Source organism: Rhinopithecus bieti, unplaced genomic scaffold (assembly GCF_001698545.2).
Source record: "Rhinopithecus bieti isolate Rb0 unplaced genomic scaffold, ASM169854v2 scaffold_13259, whole genome shotgun sequence".
NCBI classification, from domain to species: Eukaryota; Metazoa; Chordata; class Mammalia; order Primates; family Cercopithecidae; genus Rhinopithecus; species Rhinopithecus bieti.
In genome coordinates, this window is record NW_016807544.1 from 2,732,764 (window position 1) to 2,752,845 (window position 20,082).

General features: G+C 46.1%; 1 protein-coding gene and 1 pseudogene across 3 annotated transcripts in view; both read right to left on the bottom strand.

The window, feature by feature from the left end:
- ZFYVE1 (zinc finger FYVE-type containing 1) overlaps nt 1-6,887 on the bottom strand; it is a 60,348-nt gene extending 53,461 nt beyond the window's left edge. Inside the window, exons 1-2 of one of the 3 annotated variants that reach the window (XM_017882786.1) lie at nt 6,574-6,887; nt 3,686-4,602 (exon numbers count right to left, since the gene is read on the bottom strand). In XM_017882786.1, the coding sequence (XP_017738275.1) occupies nt 3,686-4,168 (483 nt within the window). In that variant the 5' untranslated portion in view covers nt 4,169-4,602; nt 6,574-6,887. Of the gene's footprint in view, nt 1-3,685; nt 4,603-6,243; nt 6,378-6,573 lie in introns of those variants that run through there. The other 2 variants (XM_017882789.1, XM_017882787.1) reach the window with 2 other exon arrangements.
- The window catches only part of LOC108536191 (heat shock cognate 71 kDa protein-like), a 32,202-nt pseudogene continuing 18,374 nt past the window's right edge, over nt 6,255-20,082 (bottom strand).

Here is a 20,082-nt window from a genome sequence, read left to right on the forward strand (position 1 = left end):
CACGGTGAAACCCCGTCTCTACTAAAAATACAAAAAACTAGCCGGGCGAGGTGGTGGGCGCCTGTAGTCCCAGCTACTCGGGAGGCTGAGGTAGGAGAATAGCGTGAACCCGGGAGGCGGAGCTTGCAGTGAGCTGAGATCCGGCCACTGCACTCCAGCCCGGGTGACAGAGCAAGACTCCGTCTCAAAAAAAAAAAAAAAAAAATGGTGACTGCTTTAAGAAAAAAAAGCAGGAGCCAGGCATGGTGGCTCATGCCTGTAATCCCAGCACTTTGGGAGGCCAGGGTAGGAGGTCAGGAGTTGGAGACCATCCTAGCCAACATGCAAAACCCGGTCCCTACTAAAAACACAAAAATTAGCAGGGCGTGGTGGTGTGCACCTGTAATCCCAGCTACTTGGGAGGCTGAGGCAGGAGAATCACTTGAACCCGGGATGCAGAGGTTGCAGTGAGCTGAGATCATGCCATTGCACTCCAGACTGGGCAACAGAGTGAAACTCCATCTCAAAAAAAAAAAGGGAAAAAAGAAAGGAAAGGAGGCTGGGCACAGCGGCTCACACCTGTAATCCATGCACTTTGGGAGGCCAAGTCAGGCTGGTCTCAAACTCCTGACCTCATGATCCACCTGCTTTGGCCTCCCAAGGTGCTGGAATTATAGGTGTGAGCCACCCCGCTCAGTCTGTATTTTCAGTAGAGATGGAGTTTCACCATGTTGGTCAGGCTGGTTTCAAACTCCTGATCTTGTGATCCACCCGCCTCGGTCTCCCAAAGTACTGGGATTACAGGCGTGAGCCACCATGCCTAGCTAATTTTTTTTTTATTTTCAGTAGAAACGATGTTTGACCATGTTGGCCCAGCTGCTCTCGAACTCCTGACCTCAGGTGATCCACCTGCCTGGGCCTCCCAAAGTGCTGGGATGACAGGCATGAGCTACCATGCCTGGCCTTGATATCCATTTTTTAAAAACTGAAGTTGGCTGGGCATGGTAGCTCATGCCTGTAATCCCAGCACCTTGGGAGGCTGACGCGGGTGGATAATTTGAGGTCAGGAGTTCGAGACTAGCCTGGTCAATATAGAGAAACCCCGTCTCTACTAAAACAAACACAAAAATTAGCCAGGCAAGTGGTGCATGCCTGTAGTTCCAGCTACTCAGGAGGCTGACGCAGGAGAATCGCTTGAACCTGGGAGACAGAGGTTGCAGTGAGGCAAGATCATGCCATGGCACTCCAGCCTGGGGGACAGAGTGAGACTCTGTCTCCAAAAAAAAAAACAACTGAAGTGTAGATGTGACAACACCCATTAGTAAGTATTTATGCACTGACAATGTGTTTACCATTGTACATGGTATACGCCATGAAACATGGTCCTGCTCTCCAGAAGTTCACAATCTAACCTAAGTTATAACCTAGATTTATGTCAATCATCTAATTGTTTTGAACATTCACTATTAGAAAACTGAACTAGATATTTTAAGTATTTCTCCATTTATGACTCTATGAGAACAAATCACCTAAAATCAAAGAATTCTATGTCTATACCATCAGTCCCAAGAATGCTGCTTGCAATTAACAAACTGTTATATCCTGGGAAGTGGTTAATGTTTATGAAGGGAGGAAATGTGGGAAGAATCTTTACAAATAATCCAATTATATACATATTACATACAAGAAATAAAGATGAAGGACCAATATCATCTCTGGGTAGTTAGATTTATCTTCTTCATTACACTTCTTTATCTCTTAATTCTCAACTAAGGAACATGTATCAATGCTACAAAAAAGAAAAAAATACACATCCTCCTCCCCAAAAAAACATTCTTTTTAAAGGTGCCAATGCAATCCATGAGGGTTACTAGTCCATCCCAAAGCTTCCCCTCATTTGACAAAAGTGGCAACAACCAAACTATGACTTTCCAAAAGCTGACATTACAGAGAACTGATAGCAAAACCACCAAGAATCATCCAAAATCCAAGTGTTCCATTTATAAAAGATTTAGTCCACAATGTCGCCCAATTAGAGCATAATCCATAATGAAGACATTATTGCTAACAAGGGACGCGGAATGGGATCTGGGTCACTCTTCCATAACTATTTGTTCCTCTCAAACCAATAAAGAAAAGTCTGTGTTAGCAAAGTATTTAGCTGACAATGGAAGTACATAGGAATCATGATGTAATTCATTTCCATCAGCTTATCCAAGGAGGAAAAAAGTACAGAAGAAAAATATTAGGTGGGTAATTAGGGAGCCTCTCAAATGGTAACTTACATAGGTACTCCCCTCCAAACTGAAAACTGAAGGAGTCATCACCATCAAAAGTACTGAGTCAATGAACCACAGATACTCAACAGTGATACTGACTACAACGAACTGGTACTGGATACCATGTGCCAGACTGTGATAAAAATCATTTAAGCTGTGCCTCAGTTTTACTTCTACTTTACAGGATTGTTGATAGGACTCAAAAAGATTAGGAATGGAAAGGACTTTTATCACTTACCCTTGGCTATACAGTGATTGGTAAACAAGGATGTGAATTCAAGCAAACTTCACTTGAAAGCCCACTCAGAAGAAAAGTATAGACACTACACTACCTTCATTCAAAAGTATAAACATTATACTACCCCTTCCCCAATCTTGCCTAGCTGTCACACTACCATCTCCCCAACTCAGACTCAAGCCAAATATCCCCTAGTCATTCTGTACTCCCAGATGCCCTCACTGGCTTTTACTGATCAGAAACCTATACAAGAAAATATGAAGAGACCAGCTGATCATGCCTGTAATCCCAACACTTTGGGAGGCCAAGGTGGGTGGATCACTTGAGGTCAGGAGTTCGAGACCAACCTGGCCAACATGGTGAAACCCCATCTCTACTAAAAATTCAAAATTAGCCAGGCATGATGGCACGCGTCTGCAATCCTAGCTACTCGGGAGGCTGAGGCAGGAAAATAGCTTGAATCCAGGAGGCAGAGGTTGCAGTGAGCCGAGATGGCACCACTGCACTCCAGCCTGGGTGACAGAGCAAGAGTCCACCTCAAAAAATATATATATATATACACACACACACACACACATATATATACACGTGTATATATGTGTATATATATGTATATATATGTATGTATAAGAAGAGACCATCTGGAAATAATATTGTCCTTATTAAAAGCCACTTTTTAAAGACCTGCCTGTCTAAATCGAGATAGCAGGTTTATGCCTTATTACCTAGCACTCCCATGAAATCCAATGTTAGTGTGTATTTCCCTGGATAGATACAGTCCTGCATCACTAACATTTACTCATGGCTTGCCAGGGTGCTCTCATTCTGAAGTATTTTAAATCAGTTCTAATAATGCTACAATTAATACTAACAACAGCTACCATATACACTGACCATTTATTATGCGACAGGCTCTACAAACACTGTCTCATTTCAACCTCACAACTCAATGAAGTAGGCTATCCCCCATTTTATAGATGAAAAAGCTAAGGCTCAGAGAAGGAAAGTAATTCGACCAGAGGTCATGCAGCTGGTAACTAAATCTGACTCCAAGCAGCTAAAGCCTCCAGAGGTCTTGCCTTTTAATGATTAAAATGTGATCTCCTCTCGGACATTGGTTTTTGAGAGCTGCCTTCCAACAACAGATCTGCTCCACTACACATGAATCCCACTATACCCATGTGCTTACCTGAACTTCTTCATTTTCGTCTACTAGGAGGAAACTCACAACCTTCTCAGTCATCTTCTTCCTCTTGGTCTCCTCATCCATCTCTTCTGCCTCCAGTGACCCCTGGAGATTACTGACATTGTACACAGTAACAGGGTGTCTCCTTTTGTTACCCCCAGAATGAGTCCTCTTCTGGCACTCCAGGCACAAGTTGATTTTGCAGGTCTGGCACCTCACGATTGCCCTCTGCCTAACACCTGGTAAATGCCCACTGAGACCCTTGCAGAGGTCACAGTAAGGGACATGGCCAGGTTTGAGTCTTATCCGCTCATGGTTTCTCAGGCGCTCCTGCCGATGGAGCTCCTCCTCGCAGCGGAGACACTGCAGACTGCAGCACTCATCACACTCAAAGATAGCTTCATCAGTCCCGCTGCAGGCGTAACTTTCCTGGCACATCAGCCCCGGATTCAGGCCCTTCTCTGCTGGGGATGTCTGGGTACTCATACTCACACTGGTAAGGAAACACACCCACCATATAACAAGTCACTGAGCTTGCCCCAGGAGTGAAGACAAAGATTTGAGTCTGAAGACTGCACAAAACCTCCCCAGGGTTCTGAACACTTTAAAAAAGAACACCTTTCATGTCCTCCTGTTATAGCTCTGGACAAACAAATGTTCAAATTTTTAATTTGCTGCCTCCAAGACTCTTGTATTAGCAGCAACGTTGATTTGGTTTAATGGTTTCATCCTCCATAAAGTGTAAGCAAAGATGTGGTCAAAATTGACTTGGAAGGGTCTTTTATGGCTGAGAGAGGTCTGATGGGTTCAGGGTGGTGGGTTCACCAGTTGGATATCAGCTACAAAGTTTTGGTAACGAAAGAAAGTGGTCAGGAGCTTTTCAATATAATTCGACCTGAAGTCAGTATTTCAGGGGATACCTAGAATAGGGGAAGGAAAAGGATTTCAATCATCCAAAAAACGGAAGTGCACCTTAAAAAAAAAAAAAAAAAAAAAAAAATTGTGACTAAATTAAATACTAGCCCAAAACTGCTGAGACAAATCTCATTACTTTTTTTTTTTTTCTTTTTCTGAGACAGAGTTTTGCTCTTGTTGCCCAGGCTGGAGTGCAATGGGACAGTCTCGGCTCACCGCAACCTCCGCCTCCCAAGTTCAGGTGATTCACCTGCCTCAGCCTCCCAAGGAGCTAGGATTACAGGCGCCCACCACAGCGCCCAGCTAATTTTTGTATTTTTAGTAGAGACGGGGTTTCACCATGTTGGCCAGGCTGGTCTTGAACTCTTGACCTCAGGTGATCCGCCTGCCTTGGCCTCCCAAAGTGCTAGGATTACAGGCGTGAGCCACTGCACCTGGCCAGAAATCTCATTTTTTATCTTAACACTTACACTGGCTTGTTATATAGCCAGGCGCAGTGGCTCATACCTGTAATTCCATCACTTTGGGAGGCCGAGGTGGGCAGATCACTTGAGGTCAGGAGTTCGAGACCACTCTGCCCAACATGGTGAAATCCTATCTCTACTAAAAACACAAACATTCGCTGGGCGTGGTGGCGGGTGCCTGTAATCCCAGCTACTAGGGAGGCTAAGGCAGGAGAATTGCTTGAACCTGGGAGGTAGAGGTTGCAGTGAGCCGAGATCTTGCCACTGCACTCCAGCCTGGAAGACAGAGTGAGACTCCCTCAAAAAAAAAATAAATAAATAAAAAATATTTTCAAAATTATAGCTAAACTTCCTCCTCTTGACAACAAACGCCACCTCTAGGCCCAAGGCATTTAAGAGACTTTGCTGCTCTATTTCCCAGACTGGAATTTTCTGTTCATTCAGTTATTAAATTCAGAATCTAAATCACTAAGTGAGTAGTACTTGGAAGGACAGCCCTCTGCACCCCCACATGCATCCCACAATTGGGAGGAGTGGAGAGGCTTGTACAAAGCTAATGAAAATGTAATAATAAACTTTAGATCTATCAAATACCTGGGCCCACCCGGTTAGCCTTGTAACTGGATTGTTTCAACTCCAGTTAGACATATATTAAGGACTCTAAACTTAGAAACAATAGTAACAATTTCATGTTTAAAAACAATTTTTTTACTTTGTAATTCTTCTGTCCCTTCTTTCACTAACTACCAAAAAAAAAAAAAGGAGCAACAGGCCTCTACTATGACCTATGGCAAAGCCAGGCCTGCAGTGAATCAAAACAAGTAATTTTCTTTGTCACTTAAAACTAACTTAAAAATAACTTCAAAATAGGAAAAAAGATAACTGGGGCAAGAAAGGGGCTTTTGTCACTTTGACAATTATATTCCTAATTCCCACTAGCCTTGACCCCCATTCCAAGGCCCCAACAAGGTGTAAAGCCCTGCCTTTCTGATAGTCACTCCTCCCCTACAGTAATCAATCTATCAATCTTATTTTTAGATAAACAAGGAAGGCGAAGGGAGTGACTAGGGGATCTTATTTACACTCTAACCTCAGACATGCCTAGCCAACCCCAAAACAGAAACAAAATCAAACTTGTCACAATTGAGAAAATATAAAATCAACCTTAAAAGTACACCTTACCCCTGGCCATGTCAAGCAAACATTTTGCCCACTCGGGCCCCCACCTCGACACCTCTCCCCAGCCGGGGACTCCTCACCCTTCCTTCCACCCGGACACCACTGCCACAACCCGAGGGGCAGGAGCGGAGCCTAAGAACAAAGAAGGTCCCCCAAAATCCCCCCCACGCCGGCAAAACCCGGAGCCGAATCCATTGTTTATACCACCCCACCCCCGCCGCACCCGCCCCTCCTTCCTCCCGAGGGCAGCCGGAGCCCCAGGACGATCACTCGCCCCGCGCTGGGCCGTGCCCTCCCCGCCCTGCCCTGCCCGCCGCGGCCAGGGGATCCCACCACGGAGCAGCTCGGCCGCAGCAAGGCGGCGTCCGGGGGCCGCAGGGCGCTAGTGGGGACAGAGGCTGTTCCTCAGGACACCGGCAGATCCATCCTCATCTCCATCTCCGCCACCCTCCTCCTTCGTTGCCTCCCGGGCTTCCTCCTCTCCTGTTGTCAGTTGGGATCAGCTGATCGGAGTGAACTTCTCCCAGCTTGGACTAACAGGAAGGCGTGAGCGGTGCAGCCCAGAAAGGGAGGAGCGAGAGAGGGAGGAGCTCGGCGCCAGCGAGGGCGGAGTGCGCACTGCCTCCTGGGAGATGTAGCTCCTCGCGGCGCACTTTCGCCCCTCATCCCGGAAGGGAAGACTCTGAATGACTACAACTCCCAGTACGAAAGAGGCTGCTCTTGCGAGGAGGCGGTGGGGACCGGCTACGGAGGATTTCGGGACTTGGAGTTTTTGCATTGAGTGTGGTATCCGCAGGTTTCAGCACGTTCTTTTGGGTTGCAACTGGGAAAGGCATGGTGCTACGTTAGAGAACTGATGTAATAATGTCTAGTATAAGTGGGAAATGGCGAGTCAATTAATTTGAATTCAAGTAACCCTATTGAACACCATTCCCTCAGAAACGTGTGAGCACAGGCAGTCTCCACTTTTCCAATTTCACTTCTCAAAAACTAAGGAAAAGACCAGAAAGAAGTGATAAGAGGATATAGGTACTCTTGGGAAGTTTTTGTTGATTTTCCCCCCTTTGGCAAAGGACAAAATTACAACGAATTTAGTTTTAAGATCTCAATTGCCTTTATTGCGACTCTAGGATTAGACAACACTTCATTCCAGAAAGTGGAGTGAATGTTCTGATGAGCAGGAGAGGTTGGCTTTGTAGACAGAGAAAAGCTTAAAGAAGCAAAAGCAAAGAACAAAGAGCATATTAGTTTCTTTCTTTCTTTCTCTTTCTTGTCATCCTTTTCTTTCCTCTTTCTTCTCTCTTCTTTCAGTCTTCTCATGGGACCTTGACATATTGGTCATTTCTTTTTTTTTTTTTTTGAGACGGAGTCTCGGCTCTGTCGCCCGGGCTGGATTGCAGTGGCCGGATCTCAGCTCACTGCAAGCTCCGCCTCCCGGGTTTACGCCATTCTCCTGCCTCAGCCTCCCAAGTAGCTGGGACTACAGGCGCCCGCCACCTCGCCCGGCTAGTTTTTTGTATTTTTTAGCAGAGACGGGGTTTCACCATGTTAGCCAGGATGGTCTCGGTCTCCTGACCTTGTGATCCGCCCGTCTCGGCCTCCCAAAGTGCTGGGATTACAGGCTTGAGCCACCGCGCCCCGCCCATATTGGTCATTTCTAAGCTACTTTCCTTGGGAGGTGGGGACAGAAAGACAGAACAATAGAAAAATAACTGATTAGTTGACATCAGCTTACTTCAGGGTACTTCTTTTGTGTAAGGATTACAACAGAGGGAGCTTCATTATCATGCAACCTTAACACAAGCCTGTTTGGGAAATTGGCTGTCCTTATCCCTCTTTCCTGATTTCTCTGAAGGTCAGATAACAACTTAGAGTTTGGTAACAGCTTAGTTTGGATTTGGTGAGGTGAAACTTTAGTATGGGTGATTCCATTTTTATTTTAGCCAGGTCTCTTGGGGCCTGGTGCAGGAGTTTAGTCCAAAACAAAGGCCTCCTATCATTTTTACTTAACACCCTTCAAGGGTATTCTCCAAACCAACCATGAATTTTTTTTCCTACCTAGTAGTTTTCTGATCTTTCCTTCTATAGTTTCAGAATGTCTCAGGCCGGGTGCGGTGGCTCACGCCTGTAATCCCAGCACTGTGGGAGGTCGAAGTGGGCTGATAACCTAAGGTCGGGGGTTCGAGACCAGCCTGACCAACATGGCAAAACCCCCATCTACACTAAAAATACAAAAATTAGCTGGGCATGGTGGTGGGTACTTGTAATCCCAGCTACTCGGGAGGCTGAGGTAGGAGAATTGCTTGAACCCGGGAGGCGGAGGTTACGGTGAGCTGAGATGGCGCCATTGCACTCCAACCTGGGCAACAAGAGGGAAACTCTGTCTCAAAAAAAAAAAAAAAAAAGCTATTATAGTTTCAGAACTTCTCAATTTGAAATTATCTTTGAGGGCCAGGCACAGTGGCTCACGCCTGTAATCCCAGCACTTCGGGAGGCCAAGGTGGGCGGATCACAAGGTCAGGAGTTCGAGACCAGCATGGCCAACATAGTGAAACCTCATCTCTACTAAAAATACAAAACATTAGCTGAGTGTGGTAGCGGGCACCTGTAATCCCAGCTATTTGGGAGGCTGAGGCAGGAGAATCACGTGAACCTGGGAGGCAGAGGTTGCAGTCAGCTGAGATTACACCATTGCACTCCAGCCTGGGCAACAGTGCGAGACTCCATCTCAAAAAAGAAAAAAAAAAAAAGAAATTATTTTGCGTTAGATGGGATAAATTTTCAGATAAGCTTTCAGTCTACAGTGCAGGCTAATGGTTAACATTTATCAGGCTTTTTCTTTTTTCTTTTTTCATGGCCTTATATTTGTTTAGTGCTTTCACTTTTTGTTTGTTTCTTGAAACAACATTGAAAGAAAGCCTGGGTCTGTGTTGCCAAAGATTGACTGCTTGCTCTAGAAAAGCTCCTGAAGGCCTGGCGTGGTGGTTCATGTCTGTAATCTTAGCACTTTGGGAGGCCAAGGTGAGCAGAGCACTTGAGGTCCTGGCCAACATAGTGAAACCATGACTATACTAAAAATACAAAAAATTAGCTGGGAATGGTGGCACGTGCCTGTAATCCCAGCTACTCTGAAGGCTGAGGCAGGAAAATCACTTGAACTCCAGAGGCAGAGGTTATACTGAGCCTAGATTGTGCCATTGCACTCCAGCCTGGGCAATGGAGCAAAACTCCATCTCAAAAAAAAAAAGAGGCTGGGCGTGGTGGCGGTTCACACCTGTAATCCTAGCACTTTGGGAGGCTGAGGTGTGTGGATTACCTGAGCTCAGGAGTTCGAGACCAACCTGGGCAACACGGTAAAAACCCATCTCTACTAAAATACAAAAAAAAAAAAATTAGCCGGGCATGGCGATGTGCACCTGTAATCCCAGCTACTAGAGAGACTGAGACAGGAGAATCGCTTGAACCCCGGGAGTGGAGGTTGCAGTGAGCCGAGATCACGCCATTGCTCTCCAGCCTGGGCGACAGAGTGATAGACTCCATCAAAATAAAGGAAGAAAGAAACAAGGAAGGAAGGAAGGGAGGGAGGGAGGGAGGGAAAAGAGAAAACCTCCTGACTATACAGGTAGTTGGGTAAGTCACTCAACCTTTCCACAAAATAGAAATTGTAATTAATGAAGTCCCTGCCAATTCCAATGTACTGTGATTCTATCTTGATAATTGTTAACCCAGGAGAGAAAACTAAGATTAAGTGACTTGCCAGGGTTACACAACAAATTATTGACAAATCTGGGACAAGACTGTATCTGCTGACTTGAAATCCAATACTTTTTTACCTTGTGATTCCAGGGACATAAGTAAACCACTAGTAAAACCAAGTCTACATAATAATGACCCATATATGAGGATTAAATTGCTGAAAATTATATTTTCAATACTAGGCAGAGAGCCAATGGTTGGATTATGAAACATGGCTGAGAAATTGTTTTCTAAAAACTACTTCTAGGGCCGGGCGCAGTGGCTCATGCCTGTAATCCAAGCACTTTGGGAGGCTAAGGTGAGTGGATCACGAGTTCAGGATTTCAAGACCAGCCTGGCCAAGATGGTGAAACCCGGGCTGTACTAAAAATACAAAAATTAGCCGGGCCTGGTGGTGGGCGCTTGTAATCCCAGCTAATCAGGAGGCTGAGGCAGGGAATTGCTTGAACCCGGGAGGCAGAGGTTGCAGTGAGCCAAGATCGTGCCACTGCCCTACAGCCTGGGTGACAGAGTGAGACTCCATCTCAAAAAAGAAAAAAAAAAAATTAAATTTCTGGGCCGGGCACAGTGGCTTATGCCTGTAATCTCAGAACTTTGGGAGGCCGAGGCGGGCAGATCACAAGGTCAGGAGTTTAAAACCAGCCTGGCCAATATGGTGAAACCACATCTCTACTAAAAATACAAAAAATTAGCTTGGTGTGTTGGCATACACCTGTAATCCCAGCTACTCTGGAGGGTGAGGCAGGAAAGTTGCTTGAACCCAGGAGGCAGAAGTTGCAGTGAGCTGAGATGGTGCCATTGGACTTCAGCTAGGACTACCCCATAATAACTTGGAGCCATAATAGTTTCCTTGGCCGGGCACGGTGGCTCACACCAGTAATTCCAGCAATTTGGGAGGCCAAGGTGGTCAAATAACTTGAGGTCAGGAGTTCGAGACCAGCATGGCCAACATGGCAAAATCCAGTCTCTACTAAAAATACAAAAATTAGCCAGGCGTGGTGGCACTTGCTTGTAATGCCAGCTACTGGGGAGGGTGAGGTACAAGAACACTTAAGTCCGGGAGGCGGAAGTTGCAGTAAGCCAAGATCGTGCCATTGCACTCCAGCCTGGGTGACAGAGGGAAACTCCGTCTAAAAAAAAAAAAGAGTTTCCTTTAGCCAGGTACGGTGATAGTGCATATCTGTAATCCCAGCCACTCAAGAGACTGAGACCTCAGGATCCTTTGAGCTCAGGAGTTCCAGAAGAGCATGGGCAACATAGTGAGAACCCTCCCCCATAACTCTTTTCCCTCTTCCCAAAGATAAAGAAAATAAAATGATGGGAAAAACGGCAAACACAACCCTGTTTTCTGGATGTAAACTGTTTTTGTTTTTGAGACAGAGTCTCACTCTGTTGCCCAGGCTGGAGTGCAGTGGCACGATCTTGGCTCACTACAACCTCTGCCTCCCAGGTTCAAGCGATGCTCCTGCCTCAGCCTCGTGAGTAACTGGGACTACAGGCATGCGCCACTACATCTGGGATGTAAATCTGTTTGGAATGTGAAACACATGACCATAGGGACATGTGGTGTTTGTATAGATAGAACCTTTGGGTCTGGTGTGGTGGCAGGTGCCTATAACCCCAACTACTAGGGAGGCTGATGTGGGAGGATCACTTGAGCCCAGGAGTTCAAGACCAACCTGGGCAAGATAGACCCCTATCTAAAAAAAATAAAAATAAAAACCTCACTTGCGGCCAGGCACGGTGGCTCATGCCTGTAATCCCAGCACTTTGGGAGGCCAAGGCGGGTGGATCGCCTGAGGTCAGGAGTTCGAGACCAGCCTGACCAACATGGTGAAACCCCATCTCTACTAAAAATACAAAAAATTAGCCAGGCATGGTGGCAGCCACCAGTAATCTCAGCTACTTGGGAGGCTGAGGCAGGAGAATCGCTTGAACCTGGGACGCGGAGATTGCAGTGAGCCAATATCGTGCCATTGCACTCCAGCCTGGGCAACAAGAGTGAAACTCTGTCTCAAAAAAAAAAAGTATATCTATATCTCTCTCTCTCCTGGGAACAAAATGGCATTTAATAAACTTTTTATTTATATTTTATTTTATTTTCTGAGACAGAGTCTCACTCTGTTGCCAGGCTGGAGTGCAGTGGTGTGATCTTGGCTCACTGCAACCTCTGCCTCTAGGGTTCAAGCAATTCTCCTGCCTCAGCCTCCTGAGTAGCTGGGACTAGAGGCACATGCCACCACATCCAGCTAATTTTTGTATTTTTAGTAGAGATAGGGTTTCACCATGTTGGCCAGGATGGTCTCGATCTCTTGACCTCACGATCCTCCCACCTTGGTCTCCCAAAGTGCTGGGATTATAGTTGTAATCCACCATGCCCGGCCTTTATTTATTTTTTATTTATTTTTTTGAGACAGAGTCTCGCTCTGTTGCCCAGGCTGGAGTGTAGTGGTGCGATCTCAGCTCACTACAACCTCCGCCTCCCGGGTTCAAGCGATTCTCCTGCCTCAGCCTCCCGAGTAGCTGGGATTACAGGCATGTGCCACCATACTCAGCTAATTTTTGTATTTTTTGTAGAGATGGGGTTTCAGCGTGTTGGCCAGGCTGCTCTCGAACTCCTGACCTAGTGATTCACCTGCCTTGGCCCCCCAAAGTGCTGGGATTACAGCAGTGAGCCACTGTGCCTAGCCTTATTTTTTTTTTTTTCTTTTTTTTTAGACAGAGTCTCACTCGGTGCCCAGGCTGCAGTGCACTGGCAGGATCTCAGTTCGCTGTGACCTCCACCTTCCAGGTTCACGTGGTTCTCTTGCCTCAGCCTCTGGAGTAGCTGGGACTTCAGGCGCATGCCACCACACCTGTCTAATTTTTTGTATTTTTAGTGGGGACAGGGTTTCACCATGTTAGCCAGGCTGATCTGGAACTCCTGACCTCAAGTGATCCACCGCCTGGCCTCCCAAAGTGCTGGGATTACAGGCGCGAGCCACCATACCTGGCCTCCTTTTTTGTTTCGTTTTGTTTTGTTTTGTTTTGAGACAGGGTCTGTCTGTGTTGCCAAGGCTGGTCTAGAACTCCTAGGCTCAAGTGATCCCACCAGACAGATCAAAACAAACACTGAAATTCTTGAGTATAATGTCTGTTCTGCTCCCTCTGGTACTGGGCACTCTTACTATGAACACAGTCCATCTTCAAGGTCTCTTTTGTGCTGAGGAACAGGGGAATGTCCAGCATAAGTTACAATGTCACAAAGCTCTTCTATGAAGATTCAGTTTTTTTGTTTTTTTTTTAAGTAAGCATTTCCTCGGTTGTGGCAAGCTTTCGATGAGTAGCTGGAGTCTGAGAATGATCATTCTGTGAGTTTCTGCCAATTTATTCATGGTCCTTGTAGAGGGACAGACCCGGTGTTCCTTACGCCACCATTTTCACTAACTTCCCCTGTGTTTCCCATCCCAGTAAGGTCTTTATCCTATCCAATTCCTGAGGCATTATCCTGGGCATTATTCCTTATTTTCTCTTTCCTCTACAAACCCTTACTTGCCTGCCTATTGTCCTCAGTGTAAAATGCAAACTTGACAATCTAATTTATAAGGTCCATCACAGGCCAGGTGCAGGGACTCAAACTTGTAATCTCAATCTTTGGGATGCCAAGGCGGGAGGATCACTGGAGCCCTGGAGTTCAAGACCAGCCTGGGCAACATAGGGAGACTCCCTTCCTTCCTTCCTTCCTTCCTTCCTTCCTTCCTTCCTTCCTTCCTTCCTCCCTCCCTCCCTCCCTCTCTCTCTCTCTTTCTTGACAGAGTCTTGCTCTGTCGCCCAGGCTGGAATGCAGTGGTGTGATCTCAGCCCACTGCAACCTCTGCCTCCCTGGTTCAAGCAGTTCTCCTGCCTCAGCCTCCTGAGTAGCTGGGACTACAGACGCCCACCACAGTGCCCAGGTACTTTTTGTATTTTTGGTAGAGACAGGGTTTCACCATATTGGCCAGGCTGGTCTTGAACTCCTGACCTGGTGATCTACCTGCCTCGGCCTCCCAAAGTGCTGGGATTACAGGCATGAGCCACCATGCCTGGCTGGGAAACCCTTTCTTTCCCAAACAATGTAAAAACTGCCTGACTGGGCTAGGCGCAGTGGCTCATGCCTGCAATCCCAGCACTTTGGGAGGCTGAGGCAGGAGGATCATGAGGTCAGGAGATCGAGACCATCCTGGCTAACACAATGAAACCCTGTCTCTACTAAAAAACACAAAAAATTAGCCGTGCGTGGTGGCAGGCGCCTGTAGTCCTGGCTACTCCGGAGGCTGAAGTAGGAGAATGGCGTCAACCTGGGAGGCGGAGCTTGCAGTGAACCGAGATAGTGCCACTGCACTCCAGCCTGGGCAACAGAGTGAGACCCCTTCTCAAAAAAGAAACAAACTACCTGGCTGTAGTGGTACAAACCTGTGGACCTAACTACTCGGGAGGTAACAGGATTCCTTCGGCCCAGGACATAGAGGCTGTGATCTTGCCACTCCAGCCTAGGTGACAGAGCAAGACCCTGTCTCAAAAAATAAAAAATAAATAAAGAAGAAGGTCCGTCATAATCTGTTCACTACTTGCCTCTCAGACTTATATCCTGACACCCACTCCTGCCCAATTTCCCAACCAACCTCTGCCACATACTCTACACCCCATAGGGAACTATTTTCCATTCCCAGAATGTCCTTGCTCTTTTACCTCAGGCTTTCCGTTATGTTATTCCCACCTGTTTGGAACATTCTCCTCTATTGTACCTGCTATGGATAACCTAATTTATCCTTTAAGTCATAGCTTAGAATCATGTTCCTCTGGAAGCTTTCTTTCACTACTCTGGTATAGATTTAGGGGTTGACAAACCTTTTTTTTTTTTTCAAGACAGACAGAGCCTCGGCTAATTTTTTGTAACCTCACATGGCTAATTTTTTGTATTTTTAGTAGAGATGGGGTTTCACCATGTTTCCCAGGCTGGTCTTGAACTCCTGACCTCAAGGGATCCACCTGCCCTGGCCTCTCAAAGTGCTGGGATTACAGGAGTGAGCCATCACCCAACTTTTTTTTTGGAGACAGAATTTCACTCTGTTGCCCAGGCTGGAGCACAGCCTCAGTTCACTGCAACCTTCGCCTCCTGGGTTCAAGCGATTCTCCTGACTCAGCCTCCTGAGTAGCCGGGATAACAGGCATGTGCTACTGCACCTGGCTAATTTTTGTATTTTTAGTAGAGACGGGGTTTTGCCATGTTCCAGGCTAGTCTCAAACTCTTGGCCTCATGTGATCTGCCCACCCCAGCTTCCCAAAGTGCTGGGATTACAAGCGTGAGCCACCACGCCTGGCCCCAACCATTTAAAAATGTAAAAACCACTGGGCACAGTAGCATGTACCTGTAGTCCCAGCTACTCGGGAGGCTGAGGCAGGAGGATTGCTTGAGTCCAGGAGTTCTGGGCTGCAGCACATGATGCTAATTGTGTGTCTGCCCTAAGTTCAGCATCAATATGGCAACCTCCCAGGAGCAGGGAACCACCAGGTTGCCTAAGCAGGGGTGAACCAGCCCGTCAGAAACAGAGCAGGTGAAAACTCCAGTGTTGCTCAGTAGTGGGATCGCACCTGTGAATAGCCACTGCACTACAGCCTGGGCAACATAGTGAGACCTGTCTCTTAAAATTAATAAATAATGTAAAACCTTTTTTTCTTTTCTTTTCTTTTTTTTTTTTTTTTGAGACAGAGTCTCTCTCTGTCACCAGGCTGGAGTGTAGTGGCCTGATCCTGGCTCACTGCAAGCTCCGCCTCCTGGGTTCAAGCGATTCTCCTGCCTCAGCCTCCTGAGTAGCCAGGATTACGTGCATGTGCCACCACGCTCAGCTAATTTTTGTGTTTTAGTAGAGATGGGGTTTCACCATCTTGGCCAGGCTGGTCTCGAACTCCTGACCTCGTGATCCACCCTCCTCGGCCTCCCAAAGTGCTGGGATTACAGGCGTGAGCCACCGCGCCTGGCCTTTTCTTTTTGAAATAGAGTCTGCTCTGTGGCCCTGGCTGGAGTGCAGTGGTACAATCTTGGTTCACTGCAACCTCCATCTCCCGAATTCAAATGATTCTCATGCCTCAGCCTCCTGAGTCGCTGGGACTACAGGCATGCGCCACCACACCCGACACATTTTTGTATTTTTAATAGAGACGAGGTTTCACTGTGTTAGCCAGGCTAGTCTTGAACTCCTGGCCTCAGCCTCCCAAAGTGCTGGGATTACAGGCGTGAGCCACCGCGCCTGGCCTAAAATCATTATTACCTTGTGGGCCATACAAAAACAGGTGGCGTGTAGTTTGGCCATCCCTCACGTAGATAAAATAATCTCTGCAGCTCCTTCCTGTTCCAAAATGCCATAATTACTATATGTAAATCAGCCTCTCCCCGAAATCTATCCAAACATATTTATCCTACAGCCTTTCCCTAGGGGTTGTTTTCTGTTTTTTCCAGGTAAGAGGTAAATATAGTAATATAATAAATTAATCCTTGTTGGATGCATTTTAGCAGAGATCCTGGAGAATTTGTCCCTGATATCCCTTTAAGGGATTCATTTTGAGGTCAGTTTTTTCATTCCAAGGGAAAGACTCTTTGAGGTTCTTCAGCTCATCTCTCACGTCTCTGGTTCTAGGCTTTTCCACTGTTGGCTGCACATTAGAATCATTGGGGAACTTTTTGGGGAAAAACAAAAGCAAAACAGAATACTGATGCCAGGCCTAATAAGTCAGATTCTCTAGGAGCAGAGACTGGACATCAATATTGTTTTAAAAACCCAAAAACCTTCAGATGATTTTAAAGTGGAATCAGGGTTGAATACCAACGTGTTTTTCAATTACTTAGAGGCTCCAGTTGTATTTACAAATTTTGGTGTGCATAATAGTCACTGTGGTACTTGTTAAGCAGGGAGATTTTCCTCACTCCACCACTAGAGATTATAATTCAGTAGATCTGAGTGGGGTTTAGGAATCCACATTTTTAAGTGGCCCCAGATAATTCTCATTTGGATGTTATGAAGCCATTACTGTAAGAGATACTATCATAGGCATTATGAATATATAAGTGAGTTGGAGAGTGGTGGTCCTGTGTTTTCTCATTGTTTAATTTTTTTTTTTTTTTTTTTTTTTTTTTGAGACAGAGTTTCACTCTTGTTGTCTAGGCTGGAGTGCAATGGCACCATCTCGGTTCACCATAACCTCTGCCTCCCGGGTTCAAGTGATTCTCCTGCCTCAGCCTCCCGAGTAGCTGGGATTATAGGCATGTGCCACCACACCTGGCTAATTTTGTATTTTTAGTAGAGATGGGGTTTCTCCATGTTGGTCAAGCTGGTCGTGAACTCCCGACGTCAGGTGATCTGCCCGCCTAGGCCTCCCAAAGTGCTGGGATTACAGACATGAGCCCCCATGCCCAGCCTCATTGTTTGATTTTTATGGTGATCTGTTAAACATTATTAATGTTCTACACAAATTAATCTATGCCAATAGAAGTGAAAATAGTAGGCCGGGCGAGGTGGCTCATGCCTGTAATCCCAGCACTTTGGGAGGCCGAGGCAGGTGGATCATCTGGTGGTCAGGAGTTCGAGACCAACCTAGCCAACATGGTAAAACCCTGTCTCTACTAAAAATACAAAAATTAGCTGGGCATGGTGGCAGGTGCCTGTAATCCCAGCTAGTCAGGAGGCTGAGATAGGTTCAAGAATCCAGGGTTCAAGCAATTCTCCTGCCTCAGCCTCCTGAGTAGTTGGGATTACAGGCATGCGCACTACACCCAGTTAATTTTTGTATTTTTAGTAGAGATGGATTTTTGCCATATTGACCAAGCTGGTCTGGATCTCCTGAACTGAAGTGATTCGCCTGCCTTGGCCTCCCAAAGTGCTGGGATTACAGGCATGAGCCACCGTGCCCGGCCATCTTTATTTTCTTCTCTTTGCTTATTTTGGATTGCTTGAGCCCAGGAGTTTGGGCAACCTAGCAAGACCCCCATTTCCACAAAAAATTTTAAAAGTTAGCTGGGTATAGTGGCACATCCCTGTAGTCTCAGCTACTTGAGAGGCTGAGGCAGGTGGATCGCTTGGGTCCAGGAGGTCAAGGCTGCTGTGAGCCATGATTGCATTACTGCAGTCTATTAAGTTTCAACATGAATTTTTGAGGGGACACAAACATTCAAACTATAGCAGGTATTTTCTGACATTCTTCATTCTTTTGTGTGACTCTAATTGCCCTCTGATATCACTTTCTTTCTGCTTAAATAATGCTTTCTTTTTGAGATGGAGTCTCACTCTTATCACCTAGGCTGGAGTGTAGTGGTACAATCTTGGCTCACTGCAACCTCCACCTCCTGGGTTCAAGTGATTCTCCTGCCTCAGCCTCCTGTGTAGCTGGGATTACAGGCATGCGCCACCATGCCCGGCTAATTTTGTATTTTAGTAGACATGGGGTTTCTCCATGTTGGTCAGGCTGGTCTCGAACTCCCCACTTCAGGTCATCCACCCGCCTCGGCCTCCCAAAGTGCTGGGATTACAGACATAAGCCACTGCACCCAGCCTTTTTTTTTTCTTTAGAACAAGCTCAATACTGAAGGAGACTCTTATTATTATCATTTTACAGCATAGTCCACCTGGAGTCACATGCACAAAGACAGGTTCAATTTTATCCTCTTTGCTGATAGGACAATTTCTTTCTTTTCTTTCTTTCTTTCTTTTTTTCTTTCTTTCCTTCTTTCTTTCTTTCTTTTTTTTTTTTTTTTTGAGACAGAGTCTCACTCTGTCACCCAGACTGGAGTGCAGTGGCATGATCTCAGCTCATCACAACCTCTGCCTCCCGGGTCCAAGTGATTCTCCCACCTCAGCCTACTGAGTAGCTGGGATTACAGGCATCCTCGATCATGCCCCACTAGTTTTTGTATTTTTGTAGAGGCAGCGGGGGGGGGTTCTCACCATGTTGGCCAGGCTGGTCTTGAACTCCTGACCTCAGGTGATAGGCTCACCTCAGCCTCCCAAAGTGCTGGGATTATAGGCGTGAGCCACAGAGCCCAGCCAGAAACATTTTTTTCTAGCCTACCTTTGACTCAGCCTGTTGAGAATACAAGGTCTCTTTATTAAGGGCTGCCTTTTATTACCCAAAGCTTAGTCTCCAACTCTCATACATAGTTATTCATCATCCAGACTCTAGGATAAGCCTCCAGGGGTTCCCCAGGAATTTAGCATTCTGAGATTAACTCCTTACTCCCTTTTAACTTTTTGTTTTAACACTTGGGAATTCCTCTTATTTTCTTGTTTGTTTAGTGACACACTTAAATGTATATTTGTTGGGGTTTATCCAACATCTGAATATTGTGCTACATAAGACTTTTTAGAATATTAAGTCATGCATGTTCTTGGAAATGGAGGTCCCATTCTAAATTCCAAACTCATCCTGTTTTGGCGTTACTCTGGACTCATGGTCCTTGGTCAGCCCATTGATTGGACAAAGGTCCCATTGACACTCACACAGTGGACATTTCTCAAAATATAGAAAGAAGATTAGACACTCACAGTAGCAAATGTCCACTCTGCTTACTGGTTTTGGATGTGAATTCCAAATTCCTTGGGTAGAGAATATGACTGGAACAGCTAGAGATCAGGCTGCTATAATATAAATGTGATTGATTAGGGCCAGGTGCAGTGGCTCACGCCTGTAATCATTTCAGATGTTAAGGTGGGTGGATCATCTGAGGTCAGGACTTGAAACCAGCCATGACCAACATGGTGAAACCCGGTCCCTACTAAAACCACAAAAATTAGCAGGGCGTGGTGGTAGGTGCCTGTAATCCCAGCTACTCGGGAGGCTGAGGCGTGAGAATTGCTTGAACCTGGGAGGCAGAGGTTGCAGTGAGCTAAGATCATGCCACTGCACTCTAGCCTGGGTGACAGAGTGAGACTCCATCTTGAAAAAAAAACAAAAAAAAAGTAATTGATCAGGGCTTACCTTTAGGACTGCTGTGAAAGTTTCCAGAGAAAGAGAAAATAATTATTTACTGAGAAGAAATCTATTTTACCTTTTCTACCTAGTAAAGCCTTCCTTCTCCCC